The 20,654-nt window shown below is 43.3% G+C and overlaps 3 protein-coding genes across 3 annotated transcripts; all 3 read right to left on the bottom strand.

Moving 5' to 3' along the window:
* Window positions 1-2,358: 2,358 nt before the first annotated feature.
* LOC139835422 (uncharacterized) lies at window positions 2,359-2,904 on the bottom strand. The gene has a single exon (XM_071825273.1). The coding sequence runs from the start codon at window positions 2,902-2,904 to the stop codon at window positions 2,359-2,361; it is 546 nt and encodes a 181-aa protein (XP_071681374.1).
* Window positions 2,905-3,469: 565 nt separating this feature from the next.
* LOC127331499 (V-type proton ATPase subunit a3) lies at window positions 3,470-16,612 on the bottom strand. The gene is made up of 18 exons (XM_051357677.2): window positions 16,215-16,612; window positions 15,447-15,491; window positions 8,908-9,030; window positions 8,720-8,827; window positions 8,021-8,128; window positions 7,755-7,928; window positions 7,279-7,416; window positions 6,703-6,810; window positions 6,471-6,578; window positions 6,211-6,359; window positions 5,489-5,642; window positions 5,237-5,397; window positions 4,938-5,144; window positions 4,640-4,823; window positions 4,489-4,572; window positions 4,205-4,404; window positions 4,047-4,106; window positions 3,470-3,970 (listed from the first exon to the last, which is right to left on the bottom strand). Exons 1-18 carry the CDS (start codon window positions 16,356-16,358, stop codon window positions 3,766-3,768), a joined length of 2,460 nt encoding a protein of 819 aa, XP_051213637.1. The 5' UTR covers window positions 16,359-16,612; the 3' UTR covers window positions 3,470-3,765.
* Window positions 16,613-18,085: 1,473 nt separating this feature from the next.
* On the bottom strand, window positions 18,086-19,955 carry LOC127331498 (ubiquinol-cytochrome c reductase complex 6.7 kDa protein). The gene is made up of 2 exons (XM_051357676.2): window positions 19,727-19,955; window positions 18,086-18,371 (listed from the first exon to the last, which is right to left on the bottom strand). Exons 1-2 carry the CDS (start codon window positions 19,853-19,855, stop codon window positions 18,318-18,320), a joined length of 183 nt encoding a protein of 60 aa, XP_051213636.1. The 5' UTR covers window positions 19,856-19,955; the 3' UTR covers window positions 18,086-18,317.
* Window positions 19,956-20,654: the final 699 nt, after the last annotated feature.

Genomic DNA, 20,654 nt, shown 5'->3' with positions numbered 1-20,654 from the left:
ACACTCAAGTTGCTTCCGAAGAAACCCTATGTCCAGGTATCCCGAATCGGACAACAACGACGCTACGGCCGTCTTTCTCCTTCATGAGGGAATTGGGTTTGGGAGCAGCTACCGGATGGTGGAGCTAGGAGGTGGAGTAGTGTGTTTCTACAACATTGAAGTTGGCGAGTCTCGGCAACGTGGTGCAGTGGGTTCTCATTGATGGTTGCGATGTAATGGACTCGCACAGGGTGGTGTCAATGGCAAGCCTGCTATGGACTATGCGGATCTCTACCCTGAAGATAGACCAACGGTTAATGGAGGTGGTGGATTCCAAAACGAGAGCATGAGGCGATCATGAAGGTTCTGCTACACCGGTTGTGCGCTCTTGTTTTTCCATAGGGTGACTGAGTGATGCCCCCGGTGCCTGATTAGCTGATGGGGCATCGGTTTCTATTTTTCGAGCATAAGACCCTGACGACATGTTTCTTCACCCATTGCCTGGTTTGTAGGTGTTAAGTGGTGGCTTCAGTTTTTGGGAGGTATGCCTTTGGCAGATATTTGTTGAATAAAATCTAAATAAAGATCGTATGTGTTGAGAAGAGAGGTGGCAGCCGACCTTGGAGGTGGGTGCATAGCTTCTGTCTCTCTTAGGGTTTTCTGGAGTAAGGGGCAGGTATATATACATCAACCCTTGGGGTGAATATATGGGCCACATGGGCCAGCAACATAATACCCAATAATTGTTCAACACCCCCCTAAAGATGGGAGTTATATATCTATCATCCCCATCTTGTTACAAGCCAAGTTGCATTCCTTTGCTCACAACCCTTTTGTTATGCAATCTGCAATTTGTTGTTTTGTCTTCACATAAAATCTTGATAATTCCAGCATTTAATTTTTCCTTGATAAAGAATCTGTCAATCTCCACATGTTTGATTCTGTCTTGTCATACTGGATTATTTGCTATGCATATAGTTGACTTGTTATCGCACCAAACATTCAAATGTTCATCTCTTAGCACCTTCAATTCACTTAAGAGATTTCTTACCACAACATGTCACTCAGTCCTTGCGACATTGCTCGATATTCTGCTTCAGCAGTTCGATACAACTGGTTGCTTTTTTACTTCTTCATGACACCACATTACCTCCAACAAAACACACAGTATCGTGAAGTTGACCTCCTCTCATCAAGGCAACTTGCCCAATCATCACCACTGTAGCCATTCAGCGTTAGGTGTGTCCATTACATTTGAACCACGGACCCTTTCCTGGAGTTCCCTTTAAGTACCTCAAAATTTGATGTACTGCATCCAAGTGGGTCCTAGGCTCATGCATATCTCTACTTACCATGCTTACTGCATAAGCAATGTCGGGCCTTGTATGACATATATTTATATAGTAGCTTTCCTACAAGCTTCTAATAAATTTCCGTTTGCGCCAATTCCCCAGATTCATATGTTATTCTATGATTCGGATCTATGGGTGTTGCCGCTGCTCAACATTGCATCATCCCTGTTTTGTTCGGAAGATCCTGAACATACTTGCGTTGTGTCAACACTATGCCCCTTGCAGATCGTGCTACTTCTATGCCCATAAAATATTTTAGTTGGCCAAGATCCTTCACCTCAAAAGCTTTACTTAGACACCTGTTCAATCTGAATATTTCAGCTTCATCGTCACCAGTAATTATAATTACATCCACATAAACTGCCAGATAGTTATCTTTTGATTTGAATGTTTGTAACACACAGTGTGATCACCATTACACTGCTCATATCCTATGTCACGCACAATCCTTCTAAACCGATCAAACCATTCCCTTGGAGATTTTTTCATGCCATAAAGAGGCAATTTTTTAGTTTGCACACTTTTCCTCCATTCTTAGATGCAATCATTCCTAGTGGCACCTCCATATACACCTTTTCCTGAAGATCATCATGCAAGAAAGCATTCTTCACATCTAGCTGATGCAATGTCCATCCAAAATTTTGCCACATGAGCGAAGGTTTAATCATAGTCAATCCCATATCTTTGACTATATCCCCTTGCAACAAATCTTGCCTTATACAATTCTATCTTTCCTTCTGAACTTTGTTTTACTGTGAACACCCACTTGCATCCAAATTCTTTCTTTCCTTCAGGTAAGTCAGTCAACTCCCAAGTTTGATTTTTCCTCAATGCTTCTAACTCTTCTCTCATGGTTGCACACCATTTAGTGTCTTTTTATGCTACTTTCCAATCAGTAGAAATATTCACAAATTGTAGGGACGTAACAAATGTATGGTAGGAAGGTGACAATGCTTCGTATGACACATAGTTGCTAATGTCATGAACATTAAAGCCATACCTCTTCACAGGTCTACTTGTATCTGCTCTAATCCATTTCCTTTTCATTGGACTTCAGACTTTTCTCCTCTTGACCAATAGCAGCTATAGCAGCTTCAAGTGAAGGCAACTGAGTTTCGTGTATCAGGTTTGCCCTTCTATTCTCAAACTTTGGATTCAATCCCTTCAAAAACTTCAGTACCAGCCTACCTTCAACCAATTTCTTCGCTACCACAACACACTCAGAATGAGCAAGCACCAAGGGATCAAGATGATCCAAGTCAGCCCACAACTGTTTCAGCTCCGCTACATGGGTCACTGATGGTTTTTCGCCTTGATTCAGATCATGCACTCTATCCTCAAGTTGAGAAACCAACATCACATTTCCCTTACCAGAATCCATCTGAGACAAAGCTTTCCATACCTCCTTTGCAATAGGGAGTGCGTCAATTGACGCAGCAACTGATTTAGATAAAGAGTTGAGCAACCACGCAAGTATACATGAATCAGTAGTGTTCCATTTCTTCCACTCATCACTCTTCTTTTCTACAGGTTCATCAACTTCCCCCAGCACATATCCCTCCAAAGCTTTCATCTTCAGCAACAAAAATCCTCTCCTTGACTAGCTCAAGTAATTGCTGACACCTTCCAGTTTGACTCATTTGGGGTCGATTACAGCTTCTACACTCCCTCAGCTTGTGACGAGCCAACACACAAAGGAGCTCCATCTACTGCCTTGGTCACAACAACAACTTCCACAATTTTTGCGGTTAGAAGCTCCACCAGCCTATCCAGCGCCTTGGCCAAGTCCTCTGACATGGCTCAATCTTGCCACGGAACTCCCCTTGTGCTTTCTTGATGCAAAACCACCAGATGCGATGCATCCTGCAACAGATCCACTACACCATCTTCATCTTTGGCAGCCCCGCCATCTCTGCCCTCAAGTGCTGTGATACCATGTTGAGAAGAGAGGTCGTGGCTGACATTGGAGGTGGGCGCACAGTTGTCTCTCTTTCAGTTTCTGGAGTAAGGGGCATATATATATATACATCAGCTCGTGGGTGAATAGATAGGTCACATGGGCCAGCAACATAAGAGTATGCATCACTTTGACGCAGAGGTTGGGCCTTCCCCCCCCCCCATTCGAAAAAGATGTTCACTTATACATACACCAACAATATTAAACATGAATTACAAAAGAATCAACATCGCACCACGAAAACTATATGGCGATGAAATGCTGACTTTCTGAATCAGCCGCATCAGCAGCTACCGTGCGTGAAGGTTACAACACATAACAATTTACTGCTCCTGTATAACCAGATATGGATAATAGTGATTCCAAAATAATGATTCCGAATACCTTGCTCCGGCTCAAGGAACATGTGTTTCCACAGATTGGAACGCCCCTTTAAGGTCGTATAAATCATATACATATAACATACAACGAAGGGACTCAGTCTTCCTCCTCGATGATCGACGAGAATGCGAATGGTTCAAACTTGTACCCATCACCCTCGTAAAACTTGTCCTGGAACTCGACCCAATGGAGCCTCAAGGCGTGCAGAAATGCACTTAGGGTCTCCATCGAGAGTAAGACACCAATAGTGGCAAAGAGAAAGACGGTTACTCCAAGGACAAGGATGATAATGTTGTTGTATCTGCAAATGGAGCGCAGTAAAGATTAGAACGGCCACTGTATCGTAGAAAAATAACAATAGATAGAGTGTATCTTACCCCCATGCTAGAAGAAGAACTTTATCATAGAAGACACTGGACAGCTCCGAGTGCGCAAGACTGCACAAACAAAAACATCAGTTAATTTCAATGCCTACCCCACTGAGGAGAAAGTTAGCATAACTAGAGGTGATATATCATATCAAGTACAGTGGTACCTGAGAGCCCAAAGACGAAGATATGAGGCGGTATTTGAGACTGCACCAAGGACAAACTCGATTGTGTGGATCAGCTGGTGGATAAAAACCTCGCTAAATTCAAACTCCTCATGGTGGTGTGGGTTTTCATGATGCCCTCCCAATTGCGTCACTGAGTCCTCTGTGGCCTGGATCATGGTGTAGTGTTGGCCTTGGTGCCTCTGGTGGAGCAAGAAGATAACATCAACAAATGGGCATATAAATTCCAGTGGGAAGTCAGTTAAGGATTTCAGAAAGTCTGTAACCTGCTCATGTTGCTTCTTCAAAAGAAATGGTTTCGGAATTAGCATCCAAGGCACAGACACCAGAGCAAGAAGAAGTAGACCAAGCTGTAAGCGAGAAATGTTATGCATAATTAACAGAATCAACACATAGCAGCAATGGAGATCACCAAACCTGCACAATTTTCTGTCCAGGAAATAGCTGGTTCTCCCCAATATCATCGGTTGGACTGAGGAACATATATATCATCACATGGTATAGGTCAGCCTTTGAGCCTGTGCACCACTTAATAATGATGAGGATTGACAGATAACCAAATAAGCTGTTCAGGAAGATCAACCGAGGAACAAACTGATACCTGTTGAAAAATTACACAACAACTCGATGAGTATGGTCTACTGTTTTAAGGAAATTGTCAGGATAGTAGTAAAGACGAGGTCACGTGACTACTCCTCAGAAGAGCTCAACTTACCAAACATTAATAGAATTTTTGAAAAACTTTGCATTAAAGAAACTCAACACAATTCCAAGGTTCATTTGTGTAAGTCCAAGAAGAATTGACATCTTCATCTTTAGGGAGTTCAGAAACGGCAATTCACTGCGGCTACCATGCCACACAGGATCCACTCCAAATGGGTACACTTGCCTCACCTTAAGTAATCCTTCAGTTGTAGCATCTCTATAAATAAAACGAGGGAAGAAGGAAACTCAAATAAGGTTTTCATAAAACATCAAAGTAGGAGCAGGAATTTAGCAGTTTAGGTTCCTTACCCACAGGAAGGATCACGGCATGCATAGGCCGATTTACCAAAGATCTCAAATGGAACCGAGAAGAACTCATTATATACTAATCCAGTGTAAATTGAAAAAAGGGACATCATCAAAATTACATAGCGTCCATCAAACATTATCTCCACCATATCATTTAGTTTCTGAGAGCAAAGAAAAAAAGATAGTTAGTACTAATTTCGTTACAAAAAAATATATCTAGCAAATGAAATAAGAGAAGGCTCTTGAGAAAACCTGTGAAGCTAGCTTCTTCTCTCGGATTATGAGGTACAATGCGCTAAGTAGGAGACAAATTCCATGACCCCAGTCTCCAAACATGACGGCAAATAAGAAGGGAAATGTTACAATAGTAAATAAACCAGGATTTGCCTCTTGATACTTCGCAATACTGCAAAATATGTTTCATGCAAAATTAGAGACTAAGCAAATTTATGGATGCCAAAAAAATAAAATATGGATACCACAAATCCCAATACTTAATTTTTTGCGGTACGAGGGGCTCGTTTATTCCTGGTTGATGGTAACTATATGCTTAAATTACCATAAACACCAGAGAACCTAAATCTTTATTACTACTAGTTCGAACATAAATGTCATAACCACGATTGTAGTTAAGGAAAAATATTGCACATAGCACACAAAAACTTAAGGAAAAAATAGAACTTGACACCACCAATATCAGGCATCTGATCCACGAATTATCATAACCTGGTAACTAACATGTAGTAATTGCTGATGAAAGAGTTTTCTTGATAAAAGTTTTCGTGTACACGCTTGAGGGATAAGGTTTTGAACAAACCAAAAGAATCTTGTCGATGTTATGCTTCCATACATTTGTCTCTTTGGTTGCATACATGCATATGAGGAGAGGGCTGGTGACTTATGGGAAGTCTAAAATGTGACGCTGCTACCTAGTCCACTCCAACAAAAAAAATTCTTTTACTTTTGGATCTTACCCATAGGCATCCACAACGCCCTGGAAGGAGGAAGTAAATTTATTTGTCTGGAAATATGTTGGAGGAGATTCTTGTGTGTTAAGAATTTGAAAAATGGAACCAACTTGAGAGTTGCTACCAGTAGTAGCACGATGAAGTGCGTCTTGGACCTGCAATAGATAAAAAAGACACCCAACCTTATGAACAAAAGAAGAGCAACCGAAACCAGAAATCAAGCAGAAAACATCATTGACTGGAAGGATGAGAGTGCATCTGGATACCTTACTTGTAGCAAAAACTGGACTCCACCCCTCAGCAACTAAGCATTTCTTTGTCACATCAAGACTGAACATGTTTAACGTGTGGTAAATAGCTTTTTCCTTCTTTAACTGAACCATTTGTATTTCAGTCAAAATTAAACTTGAATGCAAAGGAATTAATAAGATATTCAGCAAGGAATGTTCAGATAGCACTGACGTATGATTTGTATGATAGGAAATATTACAAGCTTACCCGATTGTTCCATTGTTCAAACTCAGAGCCTATATTTTTTAGTATGCTGTCACGATGAGCTAAACCTATTTCGACAGTTACTTTCAGCTCTGACACTTTTCCAGATACCTAAAAAGTTGTAAATGTTTTAGAACAAATAATAGTAATTATGTAAACTTAGTACAATAAAACATATGGAATTTTGTAGAAAGAGAATTGGATTATACTTCAGTACTTCTGAAAATGCAAAACTTGAGACAGGAAAGAAAAAAAATTCCATAACATCACCTTTATTATCCAACATGAAAGATCAAAATAGAAAGACAAAAATACTGCCTCCAAACATGTCACTTTGGCTTTAATAAGTACTAAATAATAGTTGGTTTAATAATTTTAAAATGGAAATCAAGGATGGTGTGTTGTATATTGCATGATAACAATGTCAAATGTATAGTATATGCACAACCACACATCGCGTAGATATATATGTACAAAAGCAACCACTTGTGGAGGTCAACAGTCTTAAGAGAACCAATTCACAAATCAGAATGAGTATAAAGATGGATTAAAGAACAGCACAAGGTAATAAACACCAACCTCCTGAATAGTATGCAGTTGTTTAGCAAGATCTTCAGGAAATGGATAACGGTTGGCACCAAAAGCATCACAAATTTTCACAATCTTGGATTTTGCTCTCTCCCCAGAGTAGAATATAATAAAAGAATTTTTCACGACCTGTCAGTATATATTATAGCATTGAGGATAATATTTCAGAAACACGTAACTAGTGGGGGAAACACAGCAACAATACCAAGTGGCTTTAATCTAACAGCTGAATACTAAATATCATTGCACAGATGGAGTAATCAATTATAAAACCCACAAGATCTAGGATAGTTTGTTTCAGATTTACAGTCATGCTGGTTAGATACATTTTCAATCATCTGACATGAGGACTCACAAACTTCATCTTCAACACAAAAGAAAATAAAAATGAGGGAATCATCTAGTTGAATGTTCAGAATTAACTCCTAAAACTTGCGTGGAGTTGATTTATGAACGGAAGTACTAACCTTCTCTCCAGATTGTGGATCAGTTATAGGTTCGTCAATGGATTCTTGTCGGAGTAACATATTGCCCCTGGTGGAACGGAAAAGTATACGTTCAAAAGCCATAGCCTTTTGTTTTGGCACAAGACCACTCAGGAAACCTAGCTTCACTTGTTTCGATGGATCTGTAACCATTTCCTGAAACGAGAAAACAATAGGGACTTGAAGAAACAGCATGGAGTCAAGGAAGGACATTGAAGATATTTGTTTCCTAGAATAATAGTCCACACCTGCTCCAGTAAAGGACTCTCCAGAGAAGAATCACCAGACTGATCTGCCAACATTTCGCTCTGTGGCTGTGTCGCACTTCTTTCAGCTGAACAGAAAAACTCACCAGTCTGAAAGTAAATACAATCAGTAATGAACAATGTATAACAGTCCTCAACATTACTCTTTTAGGTCAACAAGGCCTGCTCCTATACGCCACCCCATAGACTGTTTGCTACATGACGCCTCTCATGTTGTTGACCTAACATATGAGTCGGCAGCAAGTACCATCTTCTAAATTTTCGTTAGAAGTTGCAAGAGTTTCATTCAGACTGCCAAATGATATGTTTTGTGGTTTCACTTCTCGTTTAGCAAAACCTGCATCTACGACAACTATGCTTGCTGTACTTTACTGATCCCCGCTAAGATTTGAATGTCAGGAATTTCATGTCACGAACAACAGAACGCAAAGTAATGCACGATTAATGGAAAACGGAAAACTAGAGAGTGCTATATATTAGTTGTGAAGTTATCTTTCCTTTATTTCACAAATATTCAGCAGGCAATTTTTTCTTGTTTCTTCTATAGCTTATACCTCAGGGCAACTTCAGGGTTTGGCCCCTTCCAATTTGTACACGGTTATATGATGTTATCGTCAATGCATGAAAAGAGAAAAGAGGATCACATTAAAATTATGCCATGGTACTTTAATGGGGCCATACCTTTTTTAGAAGAATATTGTACTCCACCAGCTCATTGTATGCCCTCTGCAACTTTCCATTATTCGTATTTACTTCAATTAGCTCGGTTTCGAATTCCCCGAGTTTTATCTGCTAGTTGATAATACTAAAATAAAATTATATATTTACAATCTGCACTTGATGAGGGTATAAGTCCATTAACTAAATACCTCTAGGTCATCAAATTCCAAAGGAGCTCCTGAAAATTGAGTGGAAGAAGTCAATATGGCAGCTTTGGACATTTGTTCCTTGAAAAAACGCATCCTACGAGCCATTTCACCACACCTCTTGATCTGCACAAAGTGTATACGCAGCAATAAGATTATAAAATTCACAGATCAGTATGCACAAGTAAATACTATTATAATTTAGGGTATGCTAGGTTTTTGCCCAAGTTTATACCCTACCAAAGATTGGTAGTCAAAATTTTGGTTGTGGTTTTATTTGTCCATGATTTGGCCAACATTGGCTAAAAAAATGAACTAGAGATGGTAAAGTAGCATCAGCAGTGCCAAAAGGCGATAAGCCGGGCTTACTAACGGGAGGGTCCACCAAATACAGGCGAAAGTTCCCTGGAGGCGATCACGGAGGCGATCGCGGTTGGGCTAGGGTTTTCTCCTTGAGGGTGGTGACTTCGATGGCGGCTACGATCTTGACGGCAAGATCTGATCCGTGCGACGGTGTGTGTCTCTCCCGGGGATCGGTTGCTGCGGGGAGGAGAAGGTACTGCCATGTCGGCGCGTTCCCGCTCGGGGCCGATGGGTGGCAGTTCGTCCAGGACACCCTCGCGTTCGCCTGCCAAGAGGGGAGGCCATGATCTTGCGGCTGGTCTATCGGCGAGGTTGGGCGATCTACTGCTGACCGAAAAGGAGGCCACTGGGCTGGTAATCGGTGGGGTGAGTTCGTCGGAGGCACCGCGCCCGAGGTCGGCGGCGGTGGGTAAGGTTTGTTCCTCAAGGAAGTTAGTGATCGGAGCTCTGGAAAGGGCGATGGATCGAGCGTGGGGTCTCCATAGGCCTGCACAATTCAGGGATATTGGCAACAATAGGTTTGTGGTGAGATTCTCTTCGGAAGGGGATTGGAAGCATGCGCTGAATAATGGCCCGTGGCGGTTTGATTTTGCTGCTGTTCTTCTGAAGAACTATGCTGGCTCGGTGAGACCTTCCGACATGATATTTGATACGATGGACGTCTGGATAAGAGTACCAGACCTTCCCATGGATATGATGAATAAACTGTATGGCACACTCATTGGTAATTGGGTTGGGAAGTATATCTCTGTCGATGTTGATCAAGATGGTATTGCATGGGGTAAGGATCTACAGATTAGGGTGGAAATAAGGGTGGATCAGCCGCTCCCGAGGGGCGTGAGTATGAAGGAAAGGGAAGACGATGAAGAAGGAACCTGGTTTGAGATCAAGTACGAGAGGATCCCTCACTTTTGCTTTGAGTGTGGATGCATTGTTCACCCGGAGGATGGCTGTGCTGTTGAGAAGTCGGAGATAAAGCAGTGGGGAGAGTGGCTCAGGGCTTCGCCACGCAAACCTCAGAAACAGGCGGCCCCTCCCCGCCCATCGGTCTCATCTGGAAGCTTTTACAACTACTCAACGGGATCGGAGTCAAGTGGTTGGGGCGGTGTCACTACCAGAGACATCCCCAGGAGGGGAAACCTGATGAGAGATGAGACCTTCTCGAGCTCATCCCGCACTGGTGGGAATGACTCGAGCTATGACAACGTTGTAGCTATAGACAAGGGCAAACAGGATGGCACCATGTCTGATGAGCAGCTTCGGGACAAAGCAGCGGTGGTTGTAGAAGGGAGGTCCTCGAGACAAGGCACTTTCACGAGACGGTCTAGGAACCTTCCTGTTGCACAGGAGCGTGCAAAGGAGCTTGCTCCCACTCATGCACCACAGGGTGTGGGGGGCAAGAAGAGGGGATCCAAACAAATCTGGATGCCTATTCCGGTTCAGGTAGTGGGGGAAGACGGGTTGTCGAAGGATGGCAAGCGCCAGCGAAAGAACTCTGTGTTTGACAGAATGGAAGTGGAAAATGGTGGAGATGAGGGTTTGGCAACAACGGGATCAGTTTTCAATAGGCTTGAGGATCCGATGATGGGAAGAAGAGAAGGACAAAGCAGCTCAGTGTTTCAAAGACTAGAAACCCAATCGGCGAACCCTGCGTCGCGGGGCCGCCGGGACCAATGAATATCCTCAGCCTTAACTGTCGCGGCTTAGGGTTGGACGCGGCAGTAGGCGAACTTCGGGATCTTTGCAGGTCCTACAACCCAAGGGTGGTGTTTCTGTGTGAGACGAAGAAAAGAGCAAAAGAGATGGAAAAAATAAAATGGAGTCTGGGCTTCACTAATGGAGTGGCTGTGGATTGTCAGGGAAGGTGTGGTGGCTTGGCTCTTTGGTGGAAGGAGGATGTGGAGGTACATACCAGACCATGGTGTCAATACTACATCGATGCTAAAATTACCTATAGCGGAAAAACTTGGCGGTTCAGTGGCATCTACGGAGAGCCACGTACAGAACTGAGGAGTAAAACGTGGGAAGCTTTGCGGTATCTGAAGTCACAGGATGATCTGCCGTGGCTATGTGCCGGAGATTTTAATGAGATTTTGTTCCAGTATGAACAATTAGGGGGTAACCCACGGAACCAAGCTCAGATGGATGCATTCCGAGAGTGCCTGGCTGATTGTAACCTTACGGATTTGGGATACAAGGGATATGACTACACATGGAATAACAAACGGGAGGAAGGGGAAAATATCCAAGTGCGGCTGGACAGGGGGACGGCGACAGCGTCGTTCCTTGACTTGTACCCTATGACAATGGTGGAACATATAGTGACCGAGGAATCAGATCACATGGCTATTTTAATCCGAGTCGCTGATGAACCACCGATGCAAAAACAGCCAAATTCTAGAGGTTTCATGTTTGAGGAGATGTGGCTGAAACATGGAGGTTATGATGTAATGGTTAAAGAATCCTGGGATAACAGATCATCACATGTCCATGGTTTGAACGACCTGTGGAGACAGCTCCATGAGGTTTCAGCTGATATTAAGAGATGGAGCTTTGAGGAATTTGGTTCAGTCAAAACTGAAATAAAAAGGTTGCGCGCCCAGCTTGAGACAGCTAGAGCTGCGGCAATATTGCAAGGCACCTCTCCAGAAGTACGTGAGCTAGAAAAGCAGTTGTATGAGGTTTATGAAAAGGAGGAGGTGATGTATAGGCAAAGGTCAAGGCAAGAATGGCTCAAGGCGGGCGACAAAAACACAAAGTATTTTCAGAATAGAGCCTCGCATCGAAGGCGCAAAAATACAGTCCGTGGCCTACGAAGAGAAGATGGATCCCTGTGCAAAACAAATGAAGGGATGTGCGCAATGGCACATGCCTTTTATCACACGCTTTATTCATCGGAAGGATCCAATGGTGGAGATCAGGTGCTAGACCTGATAGACAATCTTGTAACTGAAGACATGAATCGAATTTTGACTGCAGAGTTTACGGACAAGGAAATCACAGAAGCTCTATTTCAGATGGGACCCACTAAGGCCCCTGGGCCGGACGGGCTCCCAGCCCTTTTTTATCAAAGACACTGGTCTTTTTTAAAAACCTATGTCTGTCAGGCTGTAAGGGATTTTTTGTCTGGGAAAGAATGTCCAGCGGATTTCAACAACACCATTCTGGTTCTGATCCCCAAGGTCAATGCGCCTGAGCTGCTCACTCAGTTTCGCCCCATTAGCTTATGCAACGTGCTCTACAAGATAGCATCAAAAATGGCAGCGAACAGACTAAAGAAAATCTTGCCCGTCTTGATCTCGGAAGAACAAAGTGCGTTCGTGCCGGGAAGATTAATTACTGACAATGTGTTTATTGCATACGAGTGCACGCATGCAGTCCGAACAAGGAAGAGAAAACAGCCTTTATGTGCAATCAAATTAGACATGATGAAGACCTACGACCGCGTAGAATGGCTCTTCCTGGAAAATGTGTTGATTAAAATGGGCTTCTCACAGGCTTGGATCTCGATGATCATGAGGTGTGTCAAGTCTGTCTCCTTTTCAGTTAAGCTTAATGGTTGCCTTTCGGAGTCCTTCCTTCCTTCGAGGGGTTTACGACTGGGGGACCCCTTGTCTCCCTATTTATTTCTCTTCTGCGTGGAAGGTTTCTCAGATCTCCTCCGCCAAGCACAGGCTGAAAAAGAGGTGGCTGGAGTTAGTTTTGGAAGGGGAGGACCGACGGTGACACATTTGTTATTCGCAGATGATAGCATTGTTTTTCTGGAGGCTAACAATGGCAATGTGTTGGCTCTCAAAAGAATTTTGCAGCAATATGAGGAGTGTTCAGGACAGCGTGTCAATTTACAGAAATCATCTATCTATTTTGGGAAAGGAAGCACGGCGGCGTTGCGGACTTCTCTGAAGGAGACAATTGGCATACAATGTGAGGCTCTCTCGGAGCGTTATTTGGGCCTGCCAACGGTGGTAGGCCGATCTAAATATGGTGCTTTCAAGCACCTTTCTAACCGCTCGAGAGGGAAAGTGGCAGGGTTGAAAGGACAGGGTTTATCTAAGGCGGGAAAGAGGTGTTTGTGAAATCGGTCCTGCAATCTGTCTCAACTTATACTATGGGATGCTTTCAGCTGACAAAGAGGCAGTGCAAGGAACTTAAATCAATTTCCTCGAGCTTCTGGTGGGGTGACAATAAAGGAAAGAAGAGAGTACATTGGATAAGCTGAGATCGTATGTGTGTTCCCAAGCGCAGTGGCGGGATGGGCTTCAGAGATTATACAGATTTTAACCAAGCACTGTTAGCTAAACAAGCATGGCGTTTGGTGACAGCACCAGACTCCCTATGTGCTCGAGTTCTATGTGCAAGATATTTTAAGGAGGGCAACTTTCTGGGCGCAGCATGCCCAAAGAGAGCTTCATATACTTGGAAGAGTATTTTGTTTGGGAGAGATCTGCTAAAAGAAGGCCTGATTTGGCGGGTGGGTGATGGCACAAAGATCAATGTGTGGAACCAAAATTGGATTCCAAGATCCTCACTGAAACGCCCCATATGCCACAGGCCGGATAAGAATGTTGAGAAAGTAAACGAGCTGTTGTTGCCTGAAGGGGAAGGTTGGAATATTGATAAGCTAAATGAGGAGGGGGACGTCGATGATATTCTGAAAATCCCAGTGGGTCGTGCTGGAACGGATGATTATTTAGCATGGAATTACACCAAAAATGGGTTATTCAGTGTCAGATCGGCGTATCACCTAAAACGGCATCTCAAGCGTATGTCAGCCGGGACAGCGAGTTCATCTTTGAACTGCAGCGAACACCAAGGTTGGTTATCTCTTTGGGGCGCTAATGTACCAGGGAAAGTGAAAATACACTGTTGGAGATTGGCACAAAATGGGTTGGCTGTTGGGGCAGAATTGAAAAGAAGACATATTAAAGAGGGAGTGCGTTGTGTTGCATGTAATAGGGAAGAGACCAACTTGCACAGGTTCTGGTTTTGCCCCCACTCGGTAGAAACTTGGGATCATTTACGGAAACATGCAACGATGGACTTGTGTTCACCTCCGGCTGATATCAGATTACCAAGTGAGCTTAAAAATTGGCTCCTAGAATGGATGGGGAGGGTGGATGAAAAGGAGTTGACACTGGGTATGATGGCGTTGTACCACCTCTGGCTTGTACGGAATGATGCGCGGGATGAAGCACTGATTGAGGACCCCAGAAGGACGGCTAGCCGCATCCTGGCTCTGTCGGAGGAGTGGCGAGGAATCCAAAATGCGGTTCCAGCGAGCAACCCGCGGGTGGAGGAGCACTGGCATCCACCACCGCTAGGATGGCATAAAGTGAACGCGGACGGAGCTTTCTCTCAAGATGACAAACATGGAGGCGGTGGAGTGATTATTCGCGACCATCATGGTGCTCCGTTGGCTGGAGCGAGCCATTTTTTCGCCCATGTGAGTGACCCTGAGAGCTCGGAGCTCCTGGCTTGTAGACGAGCAGTCATGCTAGCGAAGGAGATGGGTTCGGTGAAGCTTATACTAGAATCGGACTGTGCGGGTGCTATGTCAAAACTGAGAAGCGGAGAGCTAGATCGATCAGCTCAAGGCCCGTTGGTTGAGGATATCAAGGCTCTGCTTGGCGAGTTTGAGGATGTCTTGATTACTCATGTTCGTCGATCTTGTAATGAGGTTGCACATCGTTTAGCGAAGGCAGGCTGTAGGAATAAGATTAGTGAATCCTGGGTGGGTACTCCCCCTAGTTTTGTAATGAACGCTTTGGCTTTGGAGGCCGGTGAATAATAAAAAACAGCCTGATCTTTTCTCAAAAAAAAAAAAGCAGTGCCAAAAGGCTGGCAACTATTCTAACATAGATCAATTTTTTTGGTCATGGTCAAAAAATTGGTAAGGCGCACACTGGCCACAATCCAAACCTGCCCTTAGAGTACAGCATAATTTAGGATACTTCCGAAAGGACCAAAAATTCCATATGAAATTGAATCGATGACAGAACCTTATGCGGCATATACTGGTCTAGGCCTTTTATGCATAAGATTATATGTAATCAAGATACATAGGATGCTGAAAACCAAATTATTGCATTAACTGGGTATTTTGATTGGCCATAAGCTAGACAGATACAAGCCATCTATATATAACAAAACATGGACAGCAACAAGAAAGTTCAAAGTACCTGAGCAGCATAAGTCCGTTGGAATGGGCTCTTATCCGCATTAAGCTGAAACAAATGGTAAATATTAATATTAGATTCTCCTGGACTCGGCCAAAAGGGAAAGGCAGATCAAAGTCACATATGTCAACAGGTTTAAGGCTTTACCTTCTCTACCAATTAAGTTGATCTGAGATTACATTATCCTGTGACATAGAGCTACGCATACAGTTACATGTCTTGTAGAAAAATACTTCAGATCATTAACTAAATTTCAAATGTGTCTATTCCCATTTAGTTATTTATCTTTTTTTTTCGAAATGGAAGATGAGATCACCAGCCTCTGCATCGAAAAGATGCATACGGCTTTCTTTGTTAAATTTAGTTATTTATCATGAGAACCTCAAATCCTCAATTAGGCTATTATATGTACTTGAGAGCCATGTACCATCATAGATTCATAGTGATGTTGGGCACAGACCCTTTTACATTAATCCTAAGGTCGTTTCTTCAACACCTCAAAAAATAGATGAGTTAACCAAGCGTACGTCAATCCGACCATAAGTTACTTTCTTTGGGGATAAATGGATGATGCGAGGATGCGAGAGGATGAGAGGAAAACAGCAGGAGATGGTAACCAGATTAACCTACGCATCACCACTGGCGATTGTTACAGCGTCGAAATTCCAAACACTATTCAACCACCCGCACTCGATCGAGACAGCCACCGCGCGCACAAGGAATACGAGCAGCAAACAGAATAAAATCAAAGAAGCAAAGGTGCGTGCTTACGTCTCTGAACTGGACGAGGCCGAGGTCGCCGAGGTTGGAGACGGCGAGACGCGCTGACTCTGCAGGGATGATGAGCTGCACCAGCTGCATCGTCTCCGACCTCATAAGATCCATGGGCGGGCAGCAACCGCCGCCGCTGAACATCGCGGGGCACACACCTGTCTGTCGGAAAACTCTGTGCGGGTGGGGCCTGGAGGCGAGCGGGTGGTGGGCGTGCTTGCTCCGGTGGGTTGCCGGGGTTTCTCGGGAGGCGGTCCACCCGGTGGCGTGCCGGTGGTGGTGGCGGCTATTGGTTTCGCAGGAGGTGACGACAAATTTAAACTTCGTATTACCAACGATCGAGGTACGGACTTGACTTTGGTGAAGATGACTTGTGGGTGGCAAATAGTTTGCGCATGTGGCCAAGGAGTTTTTGGAGCATTTGCTTGCCTGCAACTGCCAACTCGACTTGGACAGCTCCGACGGAGTATGTTGTTTCTTTAACTATGTTATCTCTTTGATGACTATGTTGTACTTTGAGTATGCGAGGGGACGAACGTTCTGTGGTCGCATCTTAGCATGGAAGTTGCTTCGTGTCCAAGGCGTCACACTTGCAGAAATCGCATAAGCAGTTCCGTTATGATTGATTCTCCAAAAGGAAAACTCAGTATGATTATTATAAAAACAGAGAACACATAACATGAAAGTTGTGTAAAAGGTGAGATGAATCTACTTAGGAAAGGAATTTTAAATAGATCGATTGTGAGCAACAAACTAGCAAATGGATCTTGGTCAACTTCGAATAAAACCATGAAATTGAAAAGTTACCGTTGATGAAAGTTGGCAGCGATGCCAAAATTAGATTCACCTCGTCCAAGTAAGCCGTTTTTTTTATGTACAGACCATCACTAATCAAAGTACTAATGCAAAGAGAAGAGGATCCACAAATACCAAATAAATACTCATGAACAGAGTGACACGAAGAGAACCTAACCACTTCGGCTATGATTCTCGAAACAGAAAACTCAAGACATGGGAGGTGTGGAATAGCGAGATGAAACTACTGCCAAAAGGTGTTTTGAAAAGACGACGAATTTTGTAAAAAAAAAATGATCTTGTGGATTTCTGACAGAAACATGAAACTGGAGAACTAAGGTAGAACGGAAGTTGGAATCAAACCCAAACATGGACACCTCGTCCATGCAAAGCCTTTTCATGTAGAAATCATCACAGGCGCGAACAAAGGTGAATCGAGAGAGAGAGAGTAGTGAGAGAAATACATGAACACACACGGTAAGAGATATTAAGCTGATTTTCCAACGTTGAGATGAAGTTACTCCTCAAACAATTTCTAAAAAGATCGAGAATGCACAATGTACTTGACTCATAATTGGGCTAAATTAACTGCGGAGGAAATCGCAAAAATTAGAGAGCTACATTAGTAGAAGTTCCTTGTATAAACTTCATCACAGACGGAAGTATTACTGTAGAGATCAGAAAGAAGGAAAGCGAGAACCAGGTAACAGGTAACCAGAACTAATCTCTTGCAAACATAACAAGGTTACATATTGCGAGAGACAACATGTATCAACTTACGCCCAGCAGGTCTGGCTCGCTGAAAGACAGATAGCCACCTCATAGAAATTTGACATGTTCATCACATGTTCAAGAGAGTACAATGGTATTGTTTTTCACTGGATTAACACTGCAGATATTTTAATTTGTGAATTGATTTACGTAGTAGCTCCACAAGACGAAGCTTGCCTGGCACAGAAGCACAAGACCAGAAGGCAGTGGAGGTAATCACATAGGGATTTTCAATGAGAGTCCCGGTATCGGGAGCGAGATTCTCTTGCTCAGCTAGCTCACTAGACAGTGAACTGGCACGAGAATTGAACACGAAGCACAGTATTCTTCTCTCATTAAAAATAAGTTTACATGATCATTCCCCTCCCCTGCTGAGGATTACATGCAACAGGAAATCTACATCTGGATGAACAATCAAACAAGCAAACAACAGGGTCTTATATATTATTGGCTGGGTCATCCAAGTTCTCTTCAGCTCAGAGATCATTCCGGAAATGTAAACACATCAAAAGTTGCAGCCATCTGGGCCCATGACACTCATGCCTCTGGCTCTGGCTTCTCGAAGAAAGTTTTCTTAATAAAGTCAAATGGCTGCAAAAGAAAACAAAATAATTTTAGAATGGTGGAGAGCGAAAACTAAACCAAATAATATGGTGATCTCCTTCAGAAAAAATAATCAGAAGAAAGCAAATTAACAGCATGTTGGAAAGTAAACTATACTTGATTGATTACCAAGATCTTCCATGTGGCTAAAAATGCGAGGGCCATATTAAGAGTAGTAACTGGCAAGACACACTAACTGTATGAAACTAGCATGTTGGATGTTCAACAAAACTGCATGAGCCATTTGGATGTTCAGCATGGCAGCATTGAATATTGGATTCTGGCGAGTGATAGGAAATAAAGCTAGGAACATACATCCCACCAAAAACAATAACTAGGCTGTGTAGGACACATTTAGTCATTTAGATACCCAAGTTCTTAGCAGAATGTGATAACATAAACTTAAAGATCATGCATAATAAGAATAGACCAATGCATTTCAAATCTCCATACACCAGATAGCATTTCCATCCATTGAGTGACATACTATGATATCTCCGATTCCAAAAGGGTTATTTTGCGGTATCTAGGATGAGGTCGAAGTGCCTCTCTAAGCAAAGGATGTATGTTGATAATGTTTCTTCACAGAAAGATAAACAGGAGAGACTTTACAGTACATGTGAACAATGTACATCTTTGCTATGTGAAACAGATAAGGCAAAAAGATAAAGGAAATCAAAGTTTCTGATGGAAAACTAACGAAGTGGGTGCGAAACAAAAATACCCGTTATCAGAGTAGAATAACTAAAAGTAGATGATATCCATCAAAATTCACAAAATTCAAATAACTGTTCATCCAGATTAAGTGCCGTAACTATTAGAAGTTTCTGTTTTGCAAACTATTAGAAGTCCATTGCGTATTCATCATTTGGTCAAGCATCATGTTTGCATGATGTCGATGTGACCATAGCTACTTCAACATGTGTCCTGTCCTCTATTTACTGAAGCACGTTACTATCCCTAAAGCACCTTAAAACTAGCTGTTATAGAGAAAATATGTGGCCATCACAATCAATTGGCTACCAACGGAGTACTATTTAGATCCAAACAGGTTTAACTAACGTCATAAACTTCTGATAATCCCACTCAGATCACACCATCGAAGGTCAGATCGGGGAGCCTGAATACCGATCCAGCACGCCGCGGATCTAGACCAAACAACAGGCACGCAGACATGGCAGATCGGATCTGCGGAAAACAAACCCTAAACAGTCCAAACATACACATAACCACGGATCAAGAGACGGCTACGAGCAAACGGGACAAAGGAGCGGATGGGTGGGGGTATTGGGCAGTGCATACAATCAAACGAGTCGTCGTCGATTAACAGTTTTAGCACCAACCTGGACGAGGTAGAAGGCGGCGGTGCCGGCGGCGACGCCCCAGGTGGCGAGGGCAGTGACGTCGGCGGGCTGGATGCGGCGGGCGGAGAGGAAGCGGGAGAGGGTGGTGCTCGACGCCGGGAGAGCCATCGCCGCCGCTAATTCGGGTCTCGTTGCTTTCGCTTTCCGGAGGCGGGTGAGGATACCGAAATACTAGGAGAGATAGAGGAAGGAGAAGACTTGGTAAAATCGGTTGGCTCTTGCGCCTTCTGATGGGCCTACGAAGACTCTGACGAAGACAGAGGAAGAGGAACTACCGTGCATGGGCCGGTGCATCTGATGGGCCTGCAATCGTACTTCATTCTGGCCGATTTGGGCCCTAAGCAATCCATGTTTATAAAAAGATAATTATAAAATGAAGCCGGCTAAAACCCTCAAAGGATGAAAATGGGTACACATAATTTCTATTTGTGATTTTGTAGTGAATTTTTAACTATGGGACCGTTGATGTGCGTCAAAACTTGGTTTTCCATATGTCCTACTTGTGGCATTTAGGGAAAGCCATGTACAAAAAGTGAACATGTGTCTTCTTCTTCAGTGTACTCTTTGTCATCGCTATGCAATCGAGGCCATCGACAAGCTAGTAAGAACAACCATACGATGAAACAAGAAGATGTGTGCAAGAGAGAAGAAAAATAGTTGCTCCGGTGTTGGATGCATGATTGCGCATTTTCGATTCAAGTGTAGCCTTGTGACTGCCTCATAGTCATTGTCTATTCTAAAAATGGTGTATCATAGAGTTGAGTTAGGGAATGGGAAAAGGAGGGATCACTTAGCACCCCCATGCATCCAACTAGGAACGGAAAGATGAGGTGTTGATTAATATTTTTCCCAACATCAGAAGTTGAGCCCACCATTGTGTGGACCCGACCATCATCTTTTTCTCTCC

Source organism: Lolium perenne, chromosome 2 (assembly GCF_019359855.2).
Source record: "Lolium perenne isolate Kyuss_39 chromosome 2, Kyuss_2.0, whole genome shotgun sequence".
In the NCBI taxonomy this organism is placed as follows: domain Eukaryota; kingdom Viridiplantae; phylum Streptophyta; class Magnoliopsida; order Poales; family Poaceae; genus Lolium; species Lolium perenne.
Note: the sequence above shows the minus strand (reverse complement) of the source record. Positions and strands in the feature narration are given on the sequence as shown.

Coding starts and splice junctions, on each gene's coding strand:
- LOC139835422 (XM_071825273.1), bottom strand. CDS start 2,904: ATGAAAGCTTTGGAGGGATATGTGCTGGGGGAAGTTGATGAACCTGTA.
- LOC127331499 (XM_051357677.2), bottom strand. CDS start 16,358: ATGTTCAGCGGCGGCGGTTGCTGCCCGCCCATGGATCTTATGAGGTCG. Junction 8,129..8,719: donor ACAATATTCTTCTAAAAAAG/GTATGGCCCCAT, acceptor ATTTACTTTCAG/ACTGGTGAGTTTTTCTGTTC. Junction 7,417..7,754: donor ATCCACAATCTGGAGAGAAG/GTTAGTACTTCC, acceptor ATATACTGACAG/GTCGTGAAAAATTCTTTTAT.
- LOC127331498 (XM_051357676.2), bottom strand. CDS start 19,855: ATGGCTCTCCCGGCGTCGAGCACCACCCTCTCCCGCTTCCTCTCCGCC. Junction 18,372..19,726: donor CCGCCTTCTACCTCGTCCAG/GTTGGTGCTAAA, acceptor TTTCTTTTGCAG/CCATTTGACTTTATTAAGAA.